The sequence below is a fragment of the Pleurodeles waltl genome, chromosome 8 (genome assembly GCF_031143425.1).
Source record: "Pleurodeles waltl isolate 20211129_DDA chromosome 8, aPleWal1.hap1.20221129, whole genome shotgun sequence".
NCBI classification, from domain to species: Eukaryota; Metazoa; Chordata; class Amphibia; order Caudata; family Salamandridae; genus Pleurodeles; species Pleurodeles waltl.
In genome coordinates this window covers 1,199,330,896-1,199,351,723 of record NC_090447.1, presented here as the reverse complement: position 1 = coordinate 1,199,351,723, position 20,828 = coordinate 1,199,330,896, and the positions used below count along the sequence as shown (strand labels likewise).

Below are 20,828 nucleotides of genomic sequence, written 5' to 3'. Positions count from 1 at the left end.
GCCCGCGCTCTCTGCCGTGTTTTGAGATGCTAGATGCTCCAGGAGCCCCTGAACCCTTCCCCTGGGTACCGGAGCATTTGTATTAACCAGGGCTTGGTGTGTGCCCTGTCCAGACCAAACTGTACAATGTGGGACTTCAAAACCAATGAGCCCACACCAAGAGTGGCCCTGCTGTTGTGTTATTTTCCCCTCTGTGGGTCAAGCTTAAGAAGAGTGAGAGTCTCTAACTTAAGTGACCCACCGGTAAAACACCAACACAGCCTGGGTTCATGCTAATCGACTGTGCCCCCTTGTTCCAAAGACCCTCACAAGTCTAGCGTCCCTTGTCCCTAAGTCCCCCCTTGCAGCCTGTGTCCACAGATGCCCATTGTTTTCTACGGTGTAGCGTTCGAGGTTAGCAGCCCGACTAGCACCTCTGTAACTGAACATGCCAGGGCTGGTAAACCCAAACTGCTAGTGGTTCTTTGGACCTTGGCCCCCTGGCACTTCCGACCTCTGCCTACAAGTACATCTATGAAGTAAATGTCTTTCCTTCCATAGGAAACCATTACCCCGTTCCAGGTACATGCCTCAGAAACTGTTATTTGTGTATTTTTAATGTTTTCTTCTAAAATTGATAATTCCAAAAGTACTTACCTGATTTTGATGATCTTGGTGCCTAAAATTATAAAAATCTGTGTTAATTATATAAATTGATCTTGGATTTCTTTCTTAGTTTGTGTACCATTTAATGACTCTGTGAGTGCAACAGATGATTAACATTCCTTTTTGATAAGCCTAAGCTCTTCGAACAATGTACCACAAATGGAGCACTTGGCATTATAAAACTAAGCAGGCAAAACCCAAATAGGGACTTTTTACATGGTGTGTATTGTGTTACATTGGCCCACTACCTCAAAAGTCAACCTCCTGCACACGTGATTGCATGAAAAAGTGAATGAGCAATAGCACCATGTGATGTGCTCCGTCAGTTGTTTTTCCTTAATGTAAACCAGTTTTGGTAAACATTTTAGATTGCCTGAAGCAAATATCTACATAGAGTGTTAGTATACTTGGGAAAGAAAATTGCTAAGGAAGTAGTTCATTTTTTTGTGATTACCTGAAAACTTGGATCGATATTCTAGGATTTATTTATTTAAAGGCACTGTTCAGAAATGTAGCATAGTATTATTGTAAGATGAATTTGATGTATTAAATATAGCAATTATTAGTATACGATAAAGAACAGAAAAAGATTTCTTTTTGTTTTTATAAAAATAGTTTTTGTAATCAAAACTATGAATAAATAAAATCTGAATCAGAAAACCAAGATTTCAAAGTTCTGTTGGCAAAAATGCATACACGTAGTTTTACGGGTGCAAAACAAATTAGAAAAAATACGATCTTGTTGAAAAAGGCTCCAAAGACGACTCCATTTAAAAAACACACAGCTGTCAGTTACATAACTAGGAGTTTCGCAGAACAGATCATAATAGATATTACCTGTATTATGCTTAAGTGCTTTGTGGCATTCTTAAGTCTAACAAGCATTTGCAGTGCAGTGGGTCTCACATTTGCTTAAGTTAAAGCTAAAGTTGGTCAACCTGGCTCATAAGTTGGTCTTTTCATGCCACATAATTCCAGTGGCCCTACATATAACTAAAGCACTTCAATTTATCTTCTTCCTCTATCTGCAGCCAACAATGAAATGTTGCCATTTAGCATCCTAATTTAAATTTGCCATGCTAATTCTAATAGAATACCACTTTCACCACCCACCATCAGAGATGCTGGCTGCCTAACACAATTCCCAAAAGAAGACAGCCACGGAGGAGCAACAATAGAAATAAACTAGAAGTGTCACCCAAACATATCAAGAGTGTTCAAACAGTCATATGGGGTCATTACAACCCTGACGGACGGTGTTAAAGGTGCGGTAATACTGCAAACAGGCCGGCGGACAAAAAAAGGGAATTATGACCGTGGCGGAAACCGCCAACATAGACAGCTACTTTAGAAAACACCGCCCGCCACGGCGGTACAGACAAGCAGCGCGGCGGTCACTGCCAATAGACAGGCGGAAGACACTGTACCGCCCACAGTATCACAACCCGCCAATCCACCACCTTTTCCGGGGCGGATTCACCGTGGATAAAAACACGGCGGAAACAGCTTTTGCAATGGAGAAAACGCTCACCTCAACACACTCCACGAGGAAGGAGGACACCATGGAGAGCCGGAATTACAAATACTCCCTGCCCTTGTCTTCCTGCTCATCTACGAACACCAGCAACGGCGGCGGCGAAGACAACGGTGAGTACTGCACCTACGACATAGGGGAGGGGGGAGGCAAAAGTCAGGGGGACACACACGCAACGCCCCCACTCCCACCCTCACCCTCGCACATTACAACACACACACCAATGCATTTCCAAACATCACAGTAACAACCCACAACCCCCCCGGAAGAATGCAAAGACAAAAGGAAATCAGTCCAAATATTGTAATGTATCAAACTACAGTTCCAAATATATACAGATATATATACACATTCAAAATGATATACATTACGAGAAGTAGTGCAGGTATGCACATATCAATGTCAGTGCACCACTGGTCCAAAAATGCATGGGCGAGACCCACACTAGATACATGTCCACAAACGGAGAGAACTCTGCAGGGGCATCAGATAGAAATACAACAGGCACCTCAGGGAGAAGGGAAGGGCGGGGCACCTCAGCCGGATTACAGCACCACGCCAGATCCACGACGGGGCTCCATGCCCATTGATGTATCCTGGGGAGTGCAAAGCCACAGTCTCTCAAGTCTCTACAGTGGGTGGTTTGCCCACTGTCCCATCCTGGGGAGTGCAAAGCTACAGTCTCTCAAGTTTCTACAGTGGGTGGTTTGCACACTGTTCAATCCTGGGGAGTGCAAAGCCACAGTCTCTCAAGTCTCTACAGTGGGTGGTTTGCCCACTGTTCAATCCTGGGGAGTGCAAAGCCACAGTCTCTCAAGTGGATAACAGTCTCCACTGGTTCTGGAGGGGGACTGGTGCCCAGAGTGCTTCATCCTGTTAAGGACAGACGGAGGGGATGCATGCGTCCACTGGTTCTGGAGGGGGAATGGTGCCCAGACTGCATCAGGCTCCCTGTGACGGTTCCTGTTCCGTCACTGTCCCAGCTGCACATGGGATAACGATGCTTGATGTGGCGGTGTTTTCCTTGTTCAGCGGTGCTTTGCCCTGTCCGCGGTCTTCACCATAGCGGTCTTTTCCTTGTGCAGCGGTGCTTTGCCATGGCGGTCTCTGACCTGTTCAGCGGTGCTTTGCCCTGTTCAGCGGTGCTTTGCCATGGCGGTCTCTGACCTGTTCAGCTGTGCTTTGCCCTGTTCAGCGGTGCTTTGCCATGGCGGTCTCTGACCTGTCCAGCGGTGCTTTGCCCTGTTCAGCAGTGCTTTGCCATGGCGGTCACTGACCTGTTCAGCGGTGCTTTGCCATGGCAGTCTCTGACCTGTTCAGCGGTGCTTTGCCATGGTGGTCTCTGACCTGTTCAGCAGTGCTTTGCCATGGCGGTCTCTGACCTGTGCATTGGTGTGTGGCATGACGCTCCCTCATTGCCCAGCGGGGCTGTGGCTGCCAGGGCCCTCCTGGGCACTGACTCCGGCGGTGGTCTCCTGACCAGTGACGATACTGCTGCCCTCCTGGGCACTGACTCTGGCGGTGGTCTCCTGACCAGTGACGATACTGCTGCCCTCCTGGGCCCTGACTCTGGCGGTGGTCTCCTGACCAGTGACAATACTGCTGCCCTCCTGGGCACTGACTCTGGCGGTGGTCTCCTGACCAGTGACGATACTGCTGCCCTCCTGGGCACTGACTCCGGCGGTGGTCTCCTGACCAGTGACGACGGTGCTGGCGGTGGCGTCCCGGCCGCCGGGGAGGATGGCACCCTTCTCCGCCATGCTGCTCTTACTAGACTTCTTCTGGCCCCTCAACACCTTTGAAGGAGTCACAGCTGACTCTGCAATTCCCCTGGGACCCTTGCGAGAAGTTTTGCCGCCAGGAGTCTTCACCCTGTCCCGTCGGCCACTTTCCAACTTGAGGTGCTTCACAGGGGGTGGACTGGCAGTGCTTTGGCTCCGTGTCACACTGGCTGCCCTGGTGGCCGGTGCACTCCACACACCTTGAACATGCACCACAGGTCCTGGTGTTTTTTTGGCTGAGGTGCTACTACAGGACTTAGGAATTGGAGGGGTGGGGGTGGTGGCAAAGAGGTCAACGTTGCTGAGGAAGAGTTGCTGACGAAGACTGGGATGGGTAGCCCCCTCCAGGGAGTGGAGGAAGAGGAGGTGGTTGTAGGAGGTGTAACTTTAGGTGTTTTGGGTGCAGTTGCAGGTACTGGATGCTGTCGTGAGGTGGATGGAAGATGGGTGTGTGGGTGCCCGCGTTTGCCCGGTGTACTTTGGGCGGGGGCGTCACAGACACACTGGGAGTGGACACAGGGGACGTGTAAATGGTAGTGGGGGTGGTGAGTGCAGGTGAGCGGGGTGTGGTGCTGGGTGTTCTGGTGCGAGTCCTAGTGCCTGTAGATGTAGTGCATGCAGGTGAGAGTGTAGACGACACTGGGAGGGAGGAGGGAGACGACGAGGAGGGGGACACAGTGGAGGCAGTGGATGTTGCTGTGTCTGTATGTGGGTGATGCTTGCGTGAGTGCCTGTGGGTTGTGTGGTGCCTATGTTTGCCTGAGCTACTTGTGTGTGTTGAGGTGTATGCATGCTTGTTTGATGGTGTGCTTGGGATAGGCAGGGGAACAGGGGATTGGGTCTGGGTGGAGGAAGTTGGAGGGGGAGGCTAGACACAGGGACAATGGTTGCCATCAGTGCTGAGGCCAGAGATTGCAGGGTTCGATGATGGGCATCCTGACCAGAATGAATGCCCTCCAGGAATGCATTAGTGTGTTGCAACTCCCTTTCTACACCCTGGATGGCATTCACAATGGTAGACTTCCCAACAGTGAGTGACCTGAGGAGGTCAATGGCCTCCTCACTGAGGGCAGCAGGGGTGACAGGGGCAGGGGCTGAGGTGCCTGGGGCGAAGTTGATGCCCACCCTCCTGGGTGAGCGGGCACGGGGCGAACGCTGAGGGGCTGCTGGTAGGGCGGTGCTGGTAGGGAAGGTGGCGGCTGTACCTGTAGAAGTGGGGGGCACAGTTGGTGCTGCCACCCCAAGGGAGCTCCCATCGGCGGACGAGTCCGTGTCGCTGGTTGGTGATCCTGTGCCCGACGTGAAGCTCCCCTCACCCTCCGTACCACTGGTGTATTCAGAGTCTGTGGTGTGGCCCTCCATGGCCATGTGGGATGCAGCTCCCTCGTGCTCCGGTGCCACTGTACCTCCGCCTGATGATGCTGATGCACAAAAGAACAGGGAGAGTAGAAAAAGGGGGGGGGGGACGACAGAAGAAAAACAGGTTGAGTGCATGGCTTACCGCTACCGTTGGCGGACAACACAGACACAGCAGCCCCCTGCACTACGCCGTGCTCTTGGCCACTACAGATGCAATTCCTGGGATCTGGCCTACATGGCTATGGTTGACATCTGCACACATGGATGCCACAGGGGCATGTATTCCTGTACTTGGCCCTCTACTAGGGTGGGGTGGAGTGGCACATGGCCTGCATTACAGAGGGGCCTAGCCTACGTAAGTCGCTCTGGCCTAGGGAAACCCACATCCCTCCTCCCCCACCCAGACCCCTCCACTGCCCGCAAAGTCCCCAGAATGAGAGTGTACTCACCCCCTTGTGTCTGCTGTGATGCCCTCAAGCGCCCATCCAACTCCAGGTAGGCCACCGCCAGGATCCGGAACATCAGGGGGGTCATGGTGCGACGGGCACCCCTCCCACGTTGGGAGGCCATCCCCAGCTGAGCCTCCGCCGTCTTCTTGCTCCAGCGGCGAATGTCCTCCCATCTTTTCCGGCAGTGGGTGCCCCGTCTCTGGTGGACCCCCAGGGTCCGAACGTCCTTGGCGATGGCATGCCAAATGCCCTTCTTCTGGTGGGCGCTGACCTACATGACATGCACAGGGGAAGAAGAGAAGTCATTACCAACTGCCCTGTCGATGTGAGTGGCCCCCATCCCTACCCTTGCCATGTGGCACATGCATTCACAGTCCTTCATGTTCCCTGAACTCTGCCCCCTTCCTTCTTACAACCAGCCCTCTCCACCCAGGCATAGCCCATACAACATGCTCCCTGTGTACTTACCTGTTGGTCTGGAGGACCGTAGAGTAGCGTGTACTGGGGGAGGACCCCGTCCACGAGCTTCTCCAACTCCTGAGCAGTGAAGGCAGGGGCCCTTTCCCCAGACGCAGCAGCCATTGTCTCTTTCAGACCGAGGTCACAGCAGCACTTGCAGTGTAGGTCCTCTCCTGTCGAAGATCAGGTATCGAGTGATTGAACAGATAGAAAATGGCGGTCACGTCCGCAGCGGTGCGTATCATCACCGCCGGCGCACTTCATCATTGGCTCCTGGGACCCATAGGGTCCAATGTTAACCAATGCAGCATTGCGCCGCGGTCTACGACCGCCTACCGCGACGGTGTACAACGCCAGCGCAGATACCTCGCAGTTTAGAGGTCAGGCAGCCGCCATTTCAGGGGCCCACATGGCTTCATTTACTAATGCGTCACACATACCTAGGCCTACACTCAACACACATACAGGAAGAGTTTTGTGTTTGGTGTCGTGTTCTGTGTATCTGTGGGTACATACCTGGAAATATGTTGACTCTGTGGTCGCTGTTGTCCTTCCTAGGCAACGTCAGCTTGGACATGTGAGAAGATGGCGGAATCCTCCGGTGTACCGACCGCTGGTGGACCTGTTGACAATGGAGGAGCGACATTTAATCATCACCTACAGGTTTGACCGTGCCACTATCCAGGAACTATGTACCCAGTTGGAGCCAGACCTGATGTCACCAATCCGCCATCCCACTGGAATCCCCCCTGACGTGCAGGTGCTGTCAGTGCTCCATTTCCTTGCAAGTGGGTCTTTTCAGACAACAGTGGCCATGGCATCAGGGATGTCCCAGCCTATGTTTTCCAACGTGTTGTCCAGAGTGTTGTCTGCCCTGCTGAAACACGTAAGGAGCTACATCATTTTCCCTCGGGTGGAGGAGTTGGCTACAGTTAAAGGTTACTTCTATGCCCGTGGACATATCCCCAACGTCATAGGTGCTATTGATGGCACCCATGTTGCTCTGGTCCCCCCCCCCCCCCACAGGAGTGAACAGGTGTACAGGAACCATAAGAGTGTTCATTCAATGAATGTACAGATGGTATGTTTGGCAGACCAGTACATCTCCCAGGTAAATGCTATGTTCCCTGGCTCTGTGCATGACGCCTACATCCTGCGGAATAGCAGTATCCCGTATGTGATGGGTCAACTCCAGAGGCACCGTGTGTGGCTATTAGGGGACTTTGGTTACCACAACCTGTCCTGGCTATTGACCCCAATGAGGAATCCCAGGACCAGGGCAGAGGAACGCTACAATGAGGCCCATGGGTGGACTAGGAGGGTGATCGAACGAACCTTCGGCCTCCTGAAGGCCAGGTTCAGGTGCCTCCATATGACAGATGGTTCCCTATTCTACTCACCAAGGAAGGTGTGCCAGATCATCATCGCCTGCTCGATGCTTCACAATCTTGCTTTGCGACGCCAGGTGCCTTTTCTGCAGGAGGATGATCCAGATGGCGGTGTTGTGGCAGCTGTGGAGCCTGTGGACAGTGATAAGGAGGAAGCTGAGGAAGAAGACATAGACAACAGGGAGTCAGTCTTACAGCAATATTTCCAGTGACACACAGGTGAGAACATTTCTTTCTTACCATTACATTCACTTTCACACTTCTACCTCTATCATGTCTGTCATTCCATAGCACTATTTGGTCACTGAGTTGTACCTTTCCATTACGGTTTCACAGGTGTGGTTACCAACGTGTGTCATCTGCTTGCATCCTTCAAGGACTTGTGATGTGTGACATAGGTATGTTGGCTTTACAATAGAAAACGCATTTTGACACTGTCATTGATAATACAAATTTACCAAATCACAGACTGACTCCAGATTGTTTTGTGGTTCAAGGGTGTTTATTTAAGTGCTCAAAAATGGAGGGGGGTTGTAAAATGGTGATCGGGGACGGTGGAGGAATGTCCATGGCAGAGTCCAGTCTATTGGTCACACAGGTGCACTGCCCATATGGGCATAGGAAGTGGAGCTGGGGCAGTTAAAGTATGAACAGGGTAACAAAGTTGGACAGTGGGAGGACAATCAGGGTGGTCTAATTTCCTGGCGGGGGTCTTGCCATCTTGCTCTGTCCTGTTCCTGGATCTCAGGGTTGTCCGTCTGCAGGGAGTGGGGTGCTGGTGTGGTGGTCCTGTGGCGGCCCGTCCTGTCCACTAGCGCCGGCGGAGGTGGTGGGCAGTTCATCGTCCATGCTAGTGTCAGGGGCCCCTTGGAGTGCCACGGTGTCCCTCATGGTCTTTTGTATGTCCTTCAGCACCCCTACGATGGTGCCCAGGGCGTAGCTGATGGTTCTGAGTTCCTCCCTGAACCCCAAATACTGTTACTCCTGCAGGCGCTGGGTCTCCTGAAACTTGGCCAGGACCTTCGCCATCGTCTCCTGTGACTGGTGGTATGCTCCCATGATGGAGGAGAGGGCCTCGTGGAAAGTGGGTTCCCTTGGCCTGTCCGCCCCCTGTCACACAGCAGCCCTCCCAGTTCCCCTGTGTTCCTGCGCCTCCGTCCCCTGGACCGTGTGTCCACTACCACTGCCCCCAGGTCCCTGTTGTTGTTGGGGTGGTGGGTTATCCTGGGTTCCCTGTAATGGTGGACACACCGCTGATTGACGTGTCCTGGGTACGGAGGTATGGGCCCGCTGGGTGGGTGCTGTGCTGGTGTTACCAGAGGGTGGAAGGTCAGTGTTGGGCTGTGCCTGTGCAAGGGGTACCAACTGTCCCGAGGCCCACGAAGGTCCGGGCTGGTCATCAGGATCCAGTAGGGCAGAGCTGCTGTTGTCACTGTGGGCCTCTTCTGTGGGTGGAGTGGAGATGTCTGGACTCTCCGGTGTGGTGACGTTCCTTAGTGGTCCCGCAGGGATATGGGAGCATGATTATTGCTTGTGTGTGTGTAATGGTGTGCAATGGGTGGGTGTGCGTGTACCCCAGTGCAAGCATTCCTGTGTGTGGGTTTGTGTGATGATGGTTAGGGGGTTGTTCTGGGTATGTGCAGTGAGCATGCTTTGGTGAGGGGTGACCATGCTTAGTTGTGTCATGCAGGGCTTGGTGTTGGGATGAGTGGTTTGTGTTATTAGTACATTAGTGAGGATTTGGGGTGATAGGGGAGGGTGTGAGGGTGGGGGTGTGTGATAGCATGCAGGTAGGGTGGGGGATATTATAGTTAAGATTTGACTTACCAGTGTCCATTCCTCCACCGACTCCTCCGAGGCCCTCTGGATGCATGATGGTCAAGACTTGCTCCTCCCATGTTGTTAGTTGTGGGGGTCCGCTGCCAGTCCGCTGTACTGCGATGTTGTGCCTGGAGACCACAGAACGCACCTTCCCCCGTAGGTCGTTCCACCTCTTCCTGATGTCCTCCCGATTTCTTGGATGCTGTCCCACAGCGTTGACCCTGTCCACGATTCTGCGCCATAGCTCCATCTTCCTGGCTATGGAGGTGTGCTGCACCTGTGAGCCAAATAGCTGTGGCTCTACCCGTAGGATTTCCTCCACCATGACCCTGAGCTCCTCCTCGGAAAACCTGGGGTGTCTTTGGCGTGACATGGGGTGGTGTGGGTGATGTGTGGGGTGGTGTAAGTGTTGATGTGTAGTGGTGTGTGGTGTTTTGTGCGTGGAATGTTGTATGGGTGATGGTGTTATGTGCCTCTGTGTGGTGGGGTTCTCAATTGCTGTGCTCTCTGTCTCTCTGGCCTTCGTTCGTGAATTATGGTCGTAGGGGTTTGTGGGTGATGTGGGTGTGTGTTTTATATTGAATTGGGTGTGTGGGAGTGGTGTTTGTATGTGTGTCAGGTGTGTTTATTTTGAATTGTCCAATGTGGCGGTGTTTTGGACATGTGTGTGTATTTTGAGCGCGGCGGTGTGTACCGCCAATGGAATACCGCGGTTGAAAGACCGCCGCGTGGATTCGTGTGTCGTGATAGCATGGGCGTTTCTGTTGGCGTGACGGTGGAGGAATTGTTTTCACCAGTTTAAAACTGACCTTTGGTGTGGCGGAGTTGTGTGGTTGTCTGAATTTCGGCGGATTCCGAGATGTGTGTCATAATAGCTGTGGCGGAATGCCGCGGCCGCGGCGGTGTATTGGTGGTCTTCTGCACGGCGGTAAGCATCTTTTACCGCCGATGTTGTAATGAGGGCCATAGTGTACTAAAGATGTTAAGTTGGTCTGAATCATTGTCATAATAATTTCAATAAGGAGAGATTAATAAGAAACACACAGTTATCATGTAAACTGAATAAAAATCTTTATCAGAAATAAAAGTTTGTTATTAGACTGTAATGCTCTGAACAGCCCCTTGATGACACCACAATGAAAATTGCATTTGTAAGAAACATGTTCATGTTATCATATAGTTAGCCCCTAGAGGACTGTTTTGCTTTACTTCTGACTGAGCCAAAATACTAACACTGAAAGGAGGTATTATTTATTTTTGCAAGTCTCGTGAAGGAAGGCCTGTATAGCCAAAAGTGTACTTTTAAAATGTGCAACAATGAAGTAAGCCATGTACAAAGAATCTTCAGCCTAAAAACAGCAAATATATACGTGCAAGGATACAAACACTTATATATATATATATATATATATATATATATATATATATATATATATATATTTATATATACACACAATGCAAAGCAAATAATTAATAAAAATGTATCACCGTAGGGCCTGTCTGGTGCTTCATCTTTCTCTTGCCAGCAAGTGGATGACCCCGGTCGACTGCAACGAGAAAGAGAGAACTCTACCCCTCACGGGAAATATATCAGGCATTCTACGTCTAGGATCCAGATTGAGGTCTCTGAATCTCCCTCTGTCGACCTGGGTCTCTTATATATTTTAAACAAATGAGGAAGGAGCTTTCTGGAAAAAACTCTCCCGCTGCGCAAGAAGTATTAAAACATGCTGGCTATTTTAGGTCAGGGTTGAAAGAAACAGGTTGGAACTGGCCAGTTTCCCAAGGTGTCTCTCCCAAGCCTAAGCCGTTCCCTGCTGTACCATAAACATCAGTCTAGTACATCCTTAGCGTGCTAACTGACTGACTCCTCCATGTTATGTCCTACCTCTTCGTGAGAAATGAGAAAAGAACACACAAAATAAAAAATACGTTGCATAACATGTTTTGTACGGAAAACTACTCTTACCTTTAATGTGACAGTGAAGCTAAGGCTAAGCTAAATACAAAATGGAGTCTGTAACTGGTGATCACTAATGTGACGGTGGACAGCTAAGCCAAGTGTAAAGTGGTGCGACAAGAAGTCAGTGGTCAAAATACAAATATCACTACAAGGAGTTAACCACATGAAAAGAAAATTACTGTGAGTACTACAGTGTAACCATATATTTGGTCCCTCCCCTAGAGGACATAGTGCATTACATATTTTCAGGGGTAGCATGCCTACTGCAATTACATTACAAGCAAGACCCTTAAAACACAAACTACTCTCAGCTGTAAAACAAAGGTCCCAGCCATGAATGAGGTTAAAAAGACACTGAATGGAGGGAGAGGTTATTTTGGGGTCCCCACTAACCTAGTGTGTGGACCCAGAGATGATCTAGACATTAAGAACAGGTTGTGGTGAACGTTTTGAAGGTAGACCCCTTGTCCTAGGACCACCAAAGGCTCAGTTATGAGCAAAAATGTTTTGTGAAGGAATGAACTGCAAAGCATTATGGGACGACTAAGTGCGGCAAATATTGTATGTTAACTGTAATGATCAGAACAACCCCTATAAAAATATCACCAGTAAAAAAACATGGTCATGTAACCATATAGTTAACCCCTAGAGGACATAACCACATGAAAATAGAATAAAACAAAATAATGTAGTGCAACTATATATTTAGCCCCTAGAGGATGTAGTGCCTTACACATTTTCTGGCCTATTGCAATACTAAGGCCCTTAGAACACAAACTACCCCAAGCTGTAAAACAAAAATTCCAACCATAAGGGAGCTTAAAAAGGGACCGAATGGTGGGAGGGGTTATTATTTTGGGGTCTCCACTAACCTAGTGTGGAGACCCATAGATGCCCTAACCAGACCTCGTAGATTTCCCTAGAGATATAATAGCACTCTTTGATACATATGCAACGGTATCAGGCCTGCATGTTAATTGGGCTATAACCTGCATCTACCCACTGTTACGCACTATTACCAGCCCGGGCCCCATCCCTGTGGCTCCTGACAATATGCCAGCCAAATACATTTAGATATCTTGGTGTCAAGTATACCATACTGAAACTGATCTCTTTGATGGGAACCTGACACGAGCCGCTGTAGCCCTGCGAAGTCAGATGGCATTCTGGAAGACCCTGCCGCTGTCTGTGATGGGCAGAGTGGCCCACGTAAAAATGCTAATTTTGCCAAGTCTTTTATATTATTTTGTGAATCTCCCATTGTATATCCCAACTTCCTTTTTTCGATCCCTAGAGTGTGACCTGCACAGCTTTATGTGGAACACCTCCCGCTGCAGAGTAGCACTCATTAAGCTCTACTGTCCAACGAATCAGGGTGGGTTATCTCTGCCAAACCTTGAGCACTACTACTGCGCAGCTACAATGAGTGGCCTGATGGTTATTCTTCCGATGCCTTTTGGATACCACTACTAACTTAATTGTATGGCCACATCACAAATTGTTACACCTCTTTCATCCCTGTGCCAAACCCCCACTCCAGAACCCTTGATGCTGAACTTAGCGTACCGCTGTTACCATAGGTGTCGATACCTTATTATAGATCTGGTCCCCTATGCACCAGCAATCCTGTTACTGGGGACACATCGTGGACATGTAGTACTTCAACAATTGAATTGGCTCAGTGGCATGCAATGGATATGCACACTTTGGGGATCTTTATACTGACTGTACACTTTATACACATGACGCCTTGATGGAAGACATCGGCCTGTCCCCTGGAACCTTTTTGTTATATAGCACCATTAAGGCTGCCCTACAGCAAGCATGCGGGGGACTTGACAAGGGAGCCCCAAATGCATCTCACATTACAATACTTACATGTGTCCAGTGAGGGAAGGCACCTGGTGCACTGGTTAGCGGACTCTTTACGGCTCCACACCTCTGCTTCTAGCCTTACATAGGCATTGAGAGGTAGATAAAGGGGATCATTCACTGATAAGGAATGGTCAGCAATACTAGAAAATCCTACGCACGTTCCACGCAATATAAGATTTCGCCTAATTCAATATTATATTATGCAGAGGGCCTATTTTACCCCTGACAAGATTAACAGGTATTATAACTGTACTGATGCTGCATGCACACTATTTGCACTATTGGACTGCAATCCTGAAATGCCTGACTCACTGTCTGGGCCACCTGGTGCCCCAGCACGGGAGGCCTGTATCTTGGGATTATTTCCAAAAAGCTAAGAGCTACGACCTGCTCCCTAGACTTGACTTTGTGGCCAGCTAAACGCCTTATAAATCGCAGATGGCGCTCCCCTGACCTACCAATCTATGAGGCCTGGGTACAATAGCTAAATGTGTGGGCAAGAGTAGAGGAAACGGCTCTTCGTCTTGAGGACATCCTAGGTCTACAGGTCTTGCATCGTGATGGGAGCTAATGCTAGCAGCTCTCTACACACCCCTTTCCGCCATACTGCATAGTCAGGAGATGCCACTGCAAGAACTGGCTGATGGTGACGCACCGACCCCTTCTATGGTCGAAACTCTAAGCAGGCAATGAAACTCTGCATACGGTATTTACACCTGAAAAATAATATGTTAGTTGAAATCACTGCTGAAATTGTGCATTGGAGGTGATTGCCGTGAGGACATAATACCTAACTGTTGTACTGCATGATGTAATGCGAAATGTCATGGGTATTGATTGCCTATACCATTTCATACATGTATTGTATACGTTCTTTTTACTATGTTGCATAATCACTGTATGCGTTTCAATATACAAGTAATAACAATAACAATAAATTTAAAAAAAAGAATAGATGATCTAAACAGAAAGAGTGTGTCATGTTGTGAGTTTTGGTGGTGGTCCATTGTCCTAGAACTACCAAAGGCTGACATTTTTTAAAAAGAATGCTTGCAAAGCATTACAGGTTGAGTTTTCCCAAGTGCAGTGAATATTGTCCCACTGCTGTGCTGGGAGAGCTGCTTTGCAATTTCTGTATTTTTTAGTAAAGTATTTATCAATTACAGTTGTTTTTGGGAAAGCTGCGGAGTGCGAAGGGGAGAACTAAAATAAATGACTCTGATTAGGTAACAGTGTGAGCAATGTGACCAGCTCTCCAGTACCACCAATGGAGTTCACACTGTGGGCACTGTGAGGGCCATGGCTGCAATGGAACACGAAGGGGAGAGATAATGGAAAAAATAGTTTACCCATGTTGAAGTATATTGGCTGTCGTGCAATAATCCATGTAACAGGGTTGGTCTTCAAGGCGGTAACAAAGCAGTCTCAAGGCAAGACAAACGTAAAGCATTTACCAATTACATCAAGGGATATTTGAAAGGCAAGCCCGCAAACGAGTGAAAGTGATGGGTGTGAGATGGGTGTGGTTAAAAGACCATAATACAGCAAGTCAAAGCGCTTGCTCATTAAGTAATGTTTTTTTTTTTTTTTTTTGCACGTGTCTTAAGATGTTAGGCGGATTACTCAATTTCATAATTTCATGAATTTCACCAAACCATAGAATTTGATTTTCAGGAGCCATGGGCTAAACAATAGACTAAACAACCTGTAAATGACAGTTATTGTCCATCTAAAATGGTCCTAGCGTTTTGCTTTCGCTTTTTGTCAAATATCTCAGTGAACTGCCATGGTTCTGAGAAACTTCGAGGTTTGTAGATATTATTTCTATGTACATTGTGTGTATAGTTTGTCTATTTACCTCTCTTGTGGAATTTCATGTTGCTGATCATTTTGTTCTTTCCACAGGAAATGTTGGAAGCTCTCAAAGCACTGTCTGCTTTTTTCACTGAAAACAGTTTACGTTCCAGGAGGAATCTGCGTGGAGACATTGAGCGTCGAAGTTTGTCAATCAATGAAGAATTTGTGAGCATTTTCAAAGACGTGAAAGAGGTAGCTGTATCTCATGTTTTCAGTTCTGGCCATTATTTTTATTGACATTTTGTGCTACTGTAGCTTAATTGCACTGCAAAGGGAAATATTTTTTTGTATCAAATTTCTTTATTTATTTTTCTTATTTCCTCCAGCAGTAATTCAGTATGTCTGTGTATAAGAGTCCCATGCATGCCAACAATATACCTTTGCATTGCAGACAGTTCTAGTAGTGGTGTTCCCCATCTATGGGATAATGTGCACATTTTAATGTGTTGTTATTAAGATTCGTATCCCTTCTGTTAGTCGTTGATAGTTCAATAAGTACGCCCAAAACTCATTCTACTTCTCGGTTGTTTGTGCCCCATCATGAAAGACCTTCTAATCCCTCTACCTCCCTCTGTGATGTAGGTCTTGATGCTTACACTTCCTTCTCTTTCCATTTTCTAAAAGCACTGATTAATATTCCCCATGTTTCCAGATCCTCCACAACCTTACCATCCCTATGTGAAGACCTACGGTGTGCCTCAAATATTGACCATATCAGTGTATCCTGAACCCAGAGCATGACTGCTGGGGGGCTTTGTCCCCAGCCTTCTCATTGCAATTTGATGTTTTGCAAGCAACATTGCTAAGTGCTGGAGATGTATTTTCCCTCTAACCTTTTTAATGATTCACAATAGACAGTGTTGTGAGGTAAGTTCCACAGCCTTCTCGGTCACTTCTCGGAGGCCTGTCGCAATTGATCTCCAATATATCTGTTCAGTGAGGCAAACCCAGGCCGAATGGAGGTAGCCTGTGCCCCCTGTCCACCTCGCTGACGAGATGCTATGCGACCGGCATAAATTCTGCTCAGCTTGATGGGGTGAGGTAGGTGTGGTGAACATAACTGAAATGTGTTAACTTAAACCTAGTGTTACTAGAAATCTACTTACCCGGTGCACATGTACCCCATTCTGTGTCGGCAGTTCTGGCCACCAGATATCTTCTAAACCTATTAGCCTCTCAGCCTACAGGGCCCTTTATACAAAGGAAAATAGTTAATATGCACTCTTAGCTGTTCTTCCCATTTATTTTATATGGGATTTTTTTTTACCTTTATTTAAGTCTTTGGTGGTGTCTTGCTTCGTAGAGATTGTTGAAAGTGTCTAACTTGAGTGAATGAACATATTTTAACACTTTGCCTTTTGTTGACTGATAGTGCTATATTTCTTTTTTTCAAAACCTATATAAAATACTTTATTACCTGCTCTGAAGCCAATCATTGAGCTGGCAGAGGTATTTTTACTTGAATGTTCTCATTTCTTTATATCCTAATTCAAAACCTGAAGGATCCCCCTTCACCCGTCAAAAAGCACACCTATATCTATCTGTGTATCCAAGGCCTTGACTTGTTACTAAATCCTTGGATTTAAAAAAAGGGAAGCTGAGTAAACCTGTCCAGGGGCGTGGAATTTCATAAAATATCTACTTGTCCATATGACATGTTCCTTTATAAATTTACTTGTCCTTTTGGTGCCATGTAGAGCGGCAACAAATCATGGCAGCAATCTCCTTATATACGAGCTTTGATAATAGTATCTCTGATTATGCCAGGACTAATACTATAGAAGGGATAGGAAACTAGCAATTTCCTTATTTTACCACCTTTCCACATATCTACATACTTGAGCTGGAGGTAGCAGTAAGCAAAGTTTCCAGGATTGGAATGCCCTTTTGAGTCTGTGCAAACCGACTACTTGCATGTTTTAGGGGTTTTCACAAGCTCTTCTCTAATCTTTGTGTGTACTGGGAAAGGTTGGATATTTACTCCTGACAAGGGCAGAAGTAAAACTTCTTCCAGGGTTGGGAAAAAAAAGTGGTTGGAGGGAAAGTGAGCTTGTAAACACTCAACATATTTCCAAATAAGCAAATCTACACATGCATCTTTGCCTGCGCTAAAATACAGTTCACAATCATTTTTTAAGAGTATAATTTCCCCGTCTACTTCTGTAAATTCTTGTGAATATACGAAATATGTAAATCTGCACTAATGCAAAGACCTATACCATGGGTGCAGAATTTTGACTTTCTTTAACAACTGGTCCCCTAATTAGGTCTGGCGTTAACCAAGACCTTTTGTTTTTATGAAAATTCTATCTCTTTCTATCTCTATCCATCTATTGGTTGCATTCACTGTGAGAGATAGCTATCTGCTCTTTTACGTGGAGCATATCGGCACACCAAGTAGCCTTGTTCAATGCCAGAAACTACAGTGGCAATGTGTGACTTTTGAGACCAAACAATATTTTTGCATTTTGCCAATGTTGGTTACAGTGGTGAAGGCCCATAGATCCCACAACAATAAAGTTTTACAAAAATCATGTCAAAATAATGCATTGACAAAACCAAAAGACTGACCACCGATGTCAGATCTATTGGCTTTGCCAATGCTTGTTTATTTTCATGATTTTCATAATCTTGTTGAAACTGATTTTCTATTATGAATATTTTTTTGGGAAATACTAGCCTGCATCAAAATGTTTCACTGAATAATGTTTCAAAGAAATAGTACCTCAAATTTCACAGTAATCTAGCAAAACGTTTTTTGTAACTAGTGGAATTTATTTGTGAACATTTTATTTTGAAAGCAAAGAATCGCCACTCTTGCGTTCAAGCTTCTGCAAATATTTGCATCTAATCAGAGAGCATTATGGGAGGATTACATGTAGCCTTCTTTTGTTAAAATTTGCAAACGTGTGTACACATTTTTTTAATGTAACCACTGGCAGTAGTGCAATCCGAGCTTACAACATGTATTTAGAGTGCTCACTCTAATAATTAAGGCTTTGCATTAATGAACCGTAGATATAAGGTTGAACAGCATAAACATATGGACAAAAATATGATCTCAACTGCAGGCAAATCCTTTCCCTGCTCTATGAGGCGGTACTGTAAACTGTCAGCGAAGAGTTTATGCTGTAGGGGATTGGGCCTACTTGTCCCCAGGGCAAATAGACATCAAAACTTGTCCTTGACCCCAAACAATGTGTCCTGGCTGTCGGGCAATAGGAATTCCACACCTGTGACTGTTTCAAAGTAGTCCCTTTATGATATATTATTCCCCTGTTAGCTGCATACTAGAACCAATCACAGAAATCACTGTCCTTCTCTTGCCTACGTACATTCAGTTGTTGTTAATGTACTATGAGTATATCCTTTTTAGGTCTTGCCTAAGATAGCACGCGCCCTGCCTCTTGCAGGACCTTTTGTTACTTTTCCGGGGTCTTAGAGACTGGTTGCCTTCATTTTCACTTTGATTTGCTTGCTTCTTATTCATCAGTGTAGGAAGCTGGCTCTGTAATACTATATCAAAATGAGATATAGCGTGCACAGAGTCTAGGAGTTCCCCAGAGGCTTAACAAAGGCTAAAGTAAATAATACTAATGCTCTCTTTTGTGCTAGTTTGTTCGAGTAGTTAGGCCTATGAGAGGGTAGACACACGCAGGCAATAAATGCAGCACACACTCAATGACTAACTCCAGGCCAATTGTTTTTATATAGCAAAAATATATTTTGTTACTTTATTTCTAGAAACACAAGATTCAAGTTGCAGTTAAGTACATTTGCAAGTAAGTATCAAACATATTTATCAGTACCACTTTGTTTCCGTTTGGCAAGTTAAACGGTTTTCGAATAAGTAGCAATACTCTGTTTCAAAAGTTGACACTGCAATTTTCAGAAACAGTTCTGGGGGAAGAAAGGTTAGCTCATTTTCCAAGGTAAGTACAACTTACAGTTCCAGTATCCGGGGGTTAGGATGTCCACAGGTTGGGGTTCAAGTTAACCCCAAACACCCACCACCACCAACACGGGGCTGGGCGGATGCATAGGTCAAAGTTGAGGAAGATTTAACATGGGCTCCAATGGAGACTGGGGGCACTTGGAATCATGCCTACTTGCAGGTAAGTACCTGCATCTTCGTAGGGCAGACCGGGAGGGTTTAGAGGAGCACGAGGGGGGCCACAGGTCAGCACCTAATACACACCCTCAGCGGAGCAGGGGGGGGGGCCTGGTGCAAACACAGCATTGGGCTCCCAATGCTGGCCTATAGGGGGACCACTGGGGTCACAAAGATGCTACAGGCTAAGTCTAGGGGTTCAGGTCTGGGAAACCAAAGGCTGGACAAGGAGGAGGATGCCTGCTGGATGTTGCTGCATTGAAGGTCGGATTCCCCAAGGCCTGGGGGCTATGGGTGCAGGAGTACCTTTTGGCATTGGGAATCTTCGTCCGGTTGTCTTGCAGTCAGGGGGGTCCTCCGGATTTAGGCTCCAGGCGTTGTTGTGTTGAACAGGAGGGGTCAACCCAGGGTGAACACTAGGTCAGAATCACCTGGGGACCAGCTCTAGTCGGTTGGGCCACCTGGGCATGGGCCGTGGGCGTCGGGTGCAAAGTGGGCAGGACTCACGGATCCGGGGCGGTTCTGGAGTCCTTTGTTGGAGTTTCGTTTTTGCCAGGGCCACTGTTCATGGGAGTTCTTTGTCTGCTGGGGTGCTGGCAGTCCTCTTAAGGCCTTTCAGAGGTCTCTGATCATGCAGAATGCATTACCTTCTTGTAACAGGGCTTCAAGAAGCTGGAGACAGGGCTGGGGACAAATCAGTTAGTGTTGTCAGTCTCTCTGCTGGGTGGGTCAGCTTAGCAGTCCTTCTTTCTTCTTGTCTTCTTGAGGTTGCCTGTAATCTGCTGAGCTAGGTTAAGGGGAGCCTTTAAATCCTTGATTTAGGTGCATTACAGGGGTCAGAGAGCAGTGGCCAATGACTACTGTCCCTGAGGGTGACTACACCCTTCCGGTCCCTGTCCTCCAAACCAAGATGGAGGATTTTGCAAAGGGGGGGTCACTTCAGCTCTGGACACCTTAGGTGGGTGGGCCTAGCTAAAGTGGGCACTCCTCATTGTTTTCCCTAAGTTTCCAGCCAGGCTTGCCGCCAAAGGTGGGGCTTTGTCCAGGGTGGGCATCTCGAGATGCTGGAGCTCACCGCCAGGTGTTACAGTTTCTGCAGGGGGAAGATGTGAAGCACCTTCACCCAGTGCAGGCTCTGTTTCTGGCCACAGAGAGCACAAATGCTCTCACCCCATGTGGTCAGAAACTTGTCTGGAAGTGGCAGGCTGGTACAGACTGGTCAGCCCTGCACTAGAAGTTTGGCTAAAATGCAGGGGGCATCTCTAAGATTCCCTCTGGGTGCATTTTTCAATAAATCCAACACTGGCATCAGTGTGGGTTTATTGTGATGAGAAGTTTGATACCAAACTTCACAGACTTCAGTGAAGCCATTATGGATCTGTGGAGTTCGTAATGACAAACACCAAGGCCATACATTCAGTATGGCCACACTGCACTTACAATGTCTAAGAATGGACTTAGACACTCTAGGGGCATATTGCTCATGCAACTATACCCTCACTTGTGGTATAGTGCACCCTGCCTTAGGGCTATAAGGCCTGCTAGAGGGGTGACTTACCTATGCCACAGGCAGTGGTTTGTGGGCT

General features: G+C 47.5%; 1 protein-coding gene across 1 annotated transcript in view; it reads left to right on the top strand.

Moving 5' to 3' along the window:
* The window catches only part of COG6 (component of oligomeric golgi complex 6), a 521,976-nt gene that overhangs the window by 18,834 nt on the left and 482,314 nt on the right, over positions 1-20,828 (top strand). Inside the window, exon 2 of the mRNA XM_069205482.1 lies at positions 15,180-15,323. Coding sequence (XP_069061583.1) covers positions 15,180-15,323 — 144 coding nt within the window. The remainder of the gene's footprint in view (positions 1-15,179; positions 15,324-20,828) is intronic.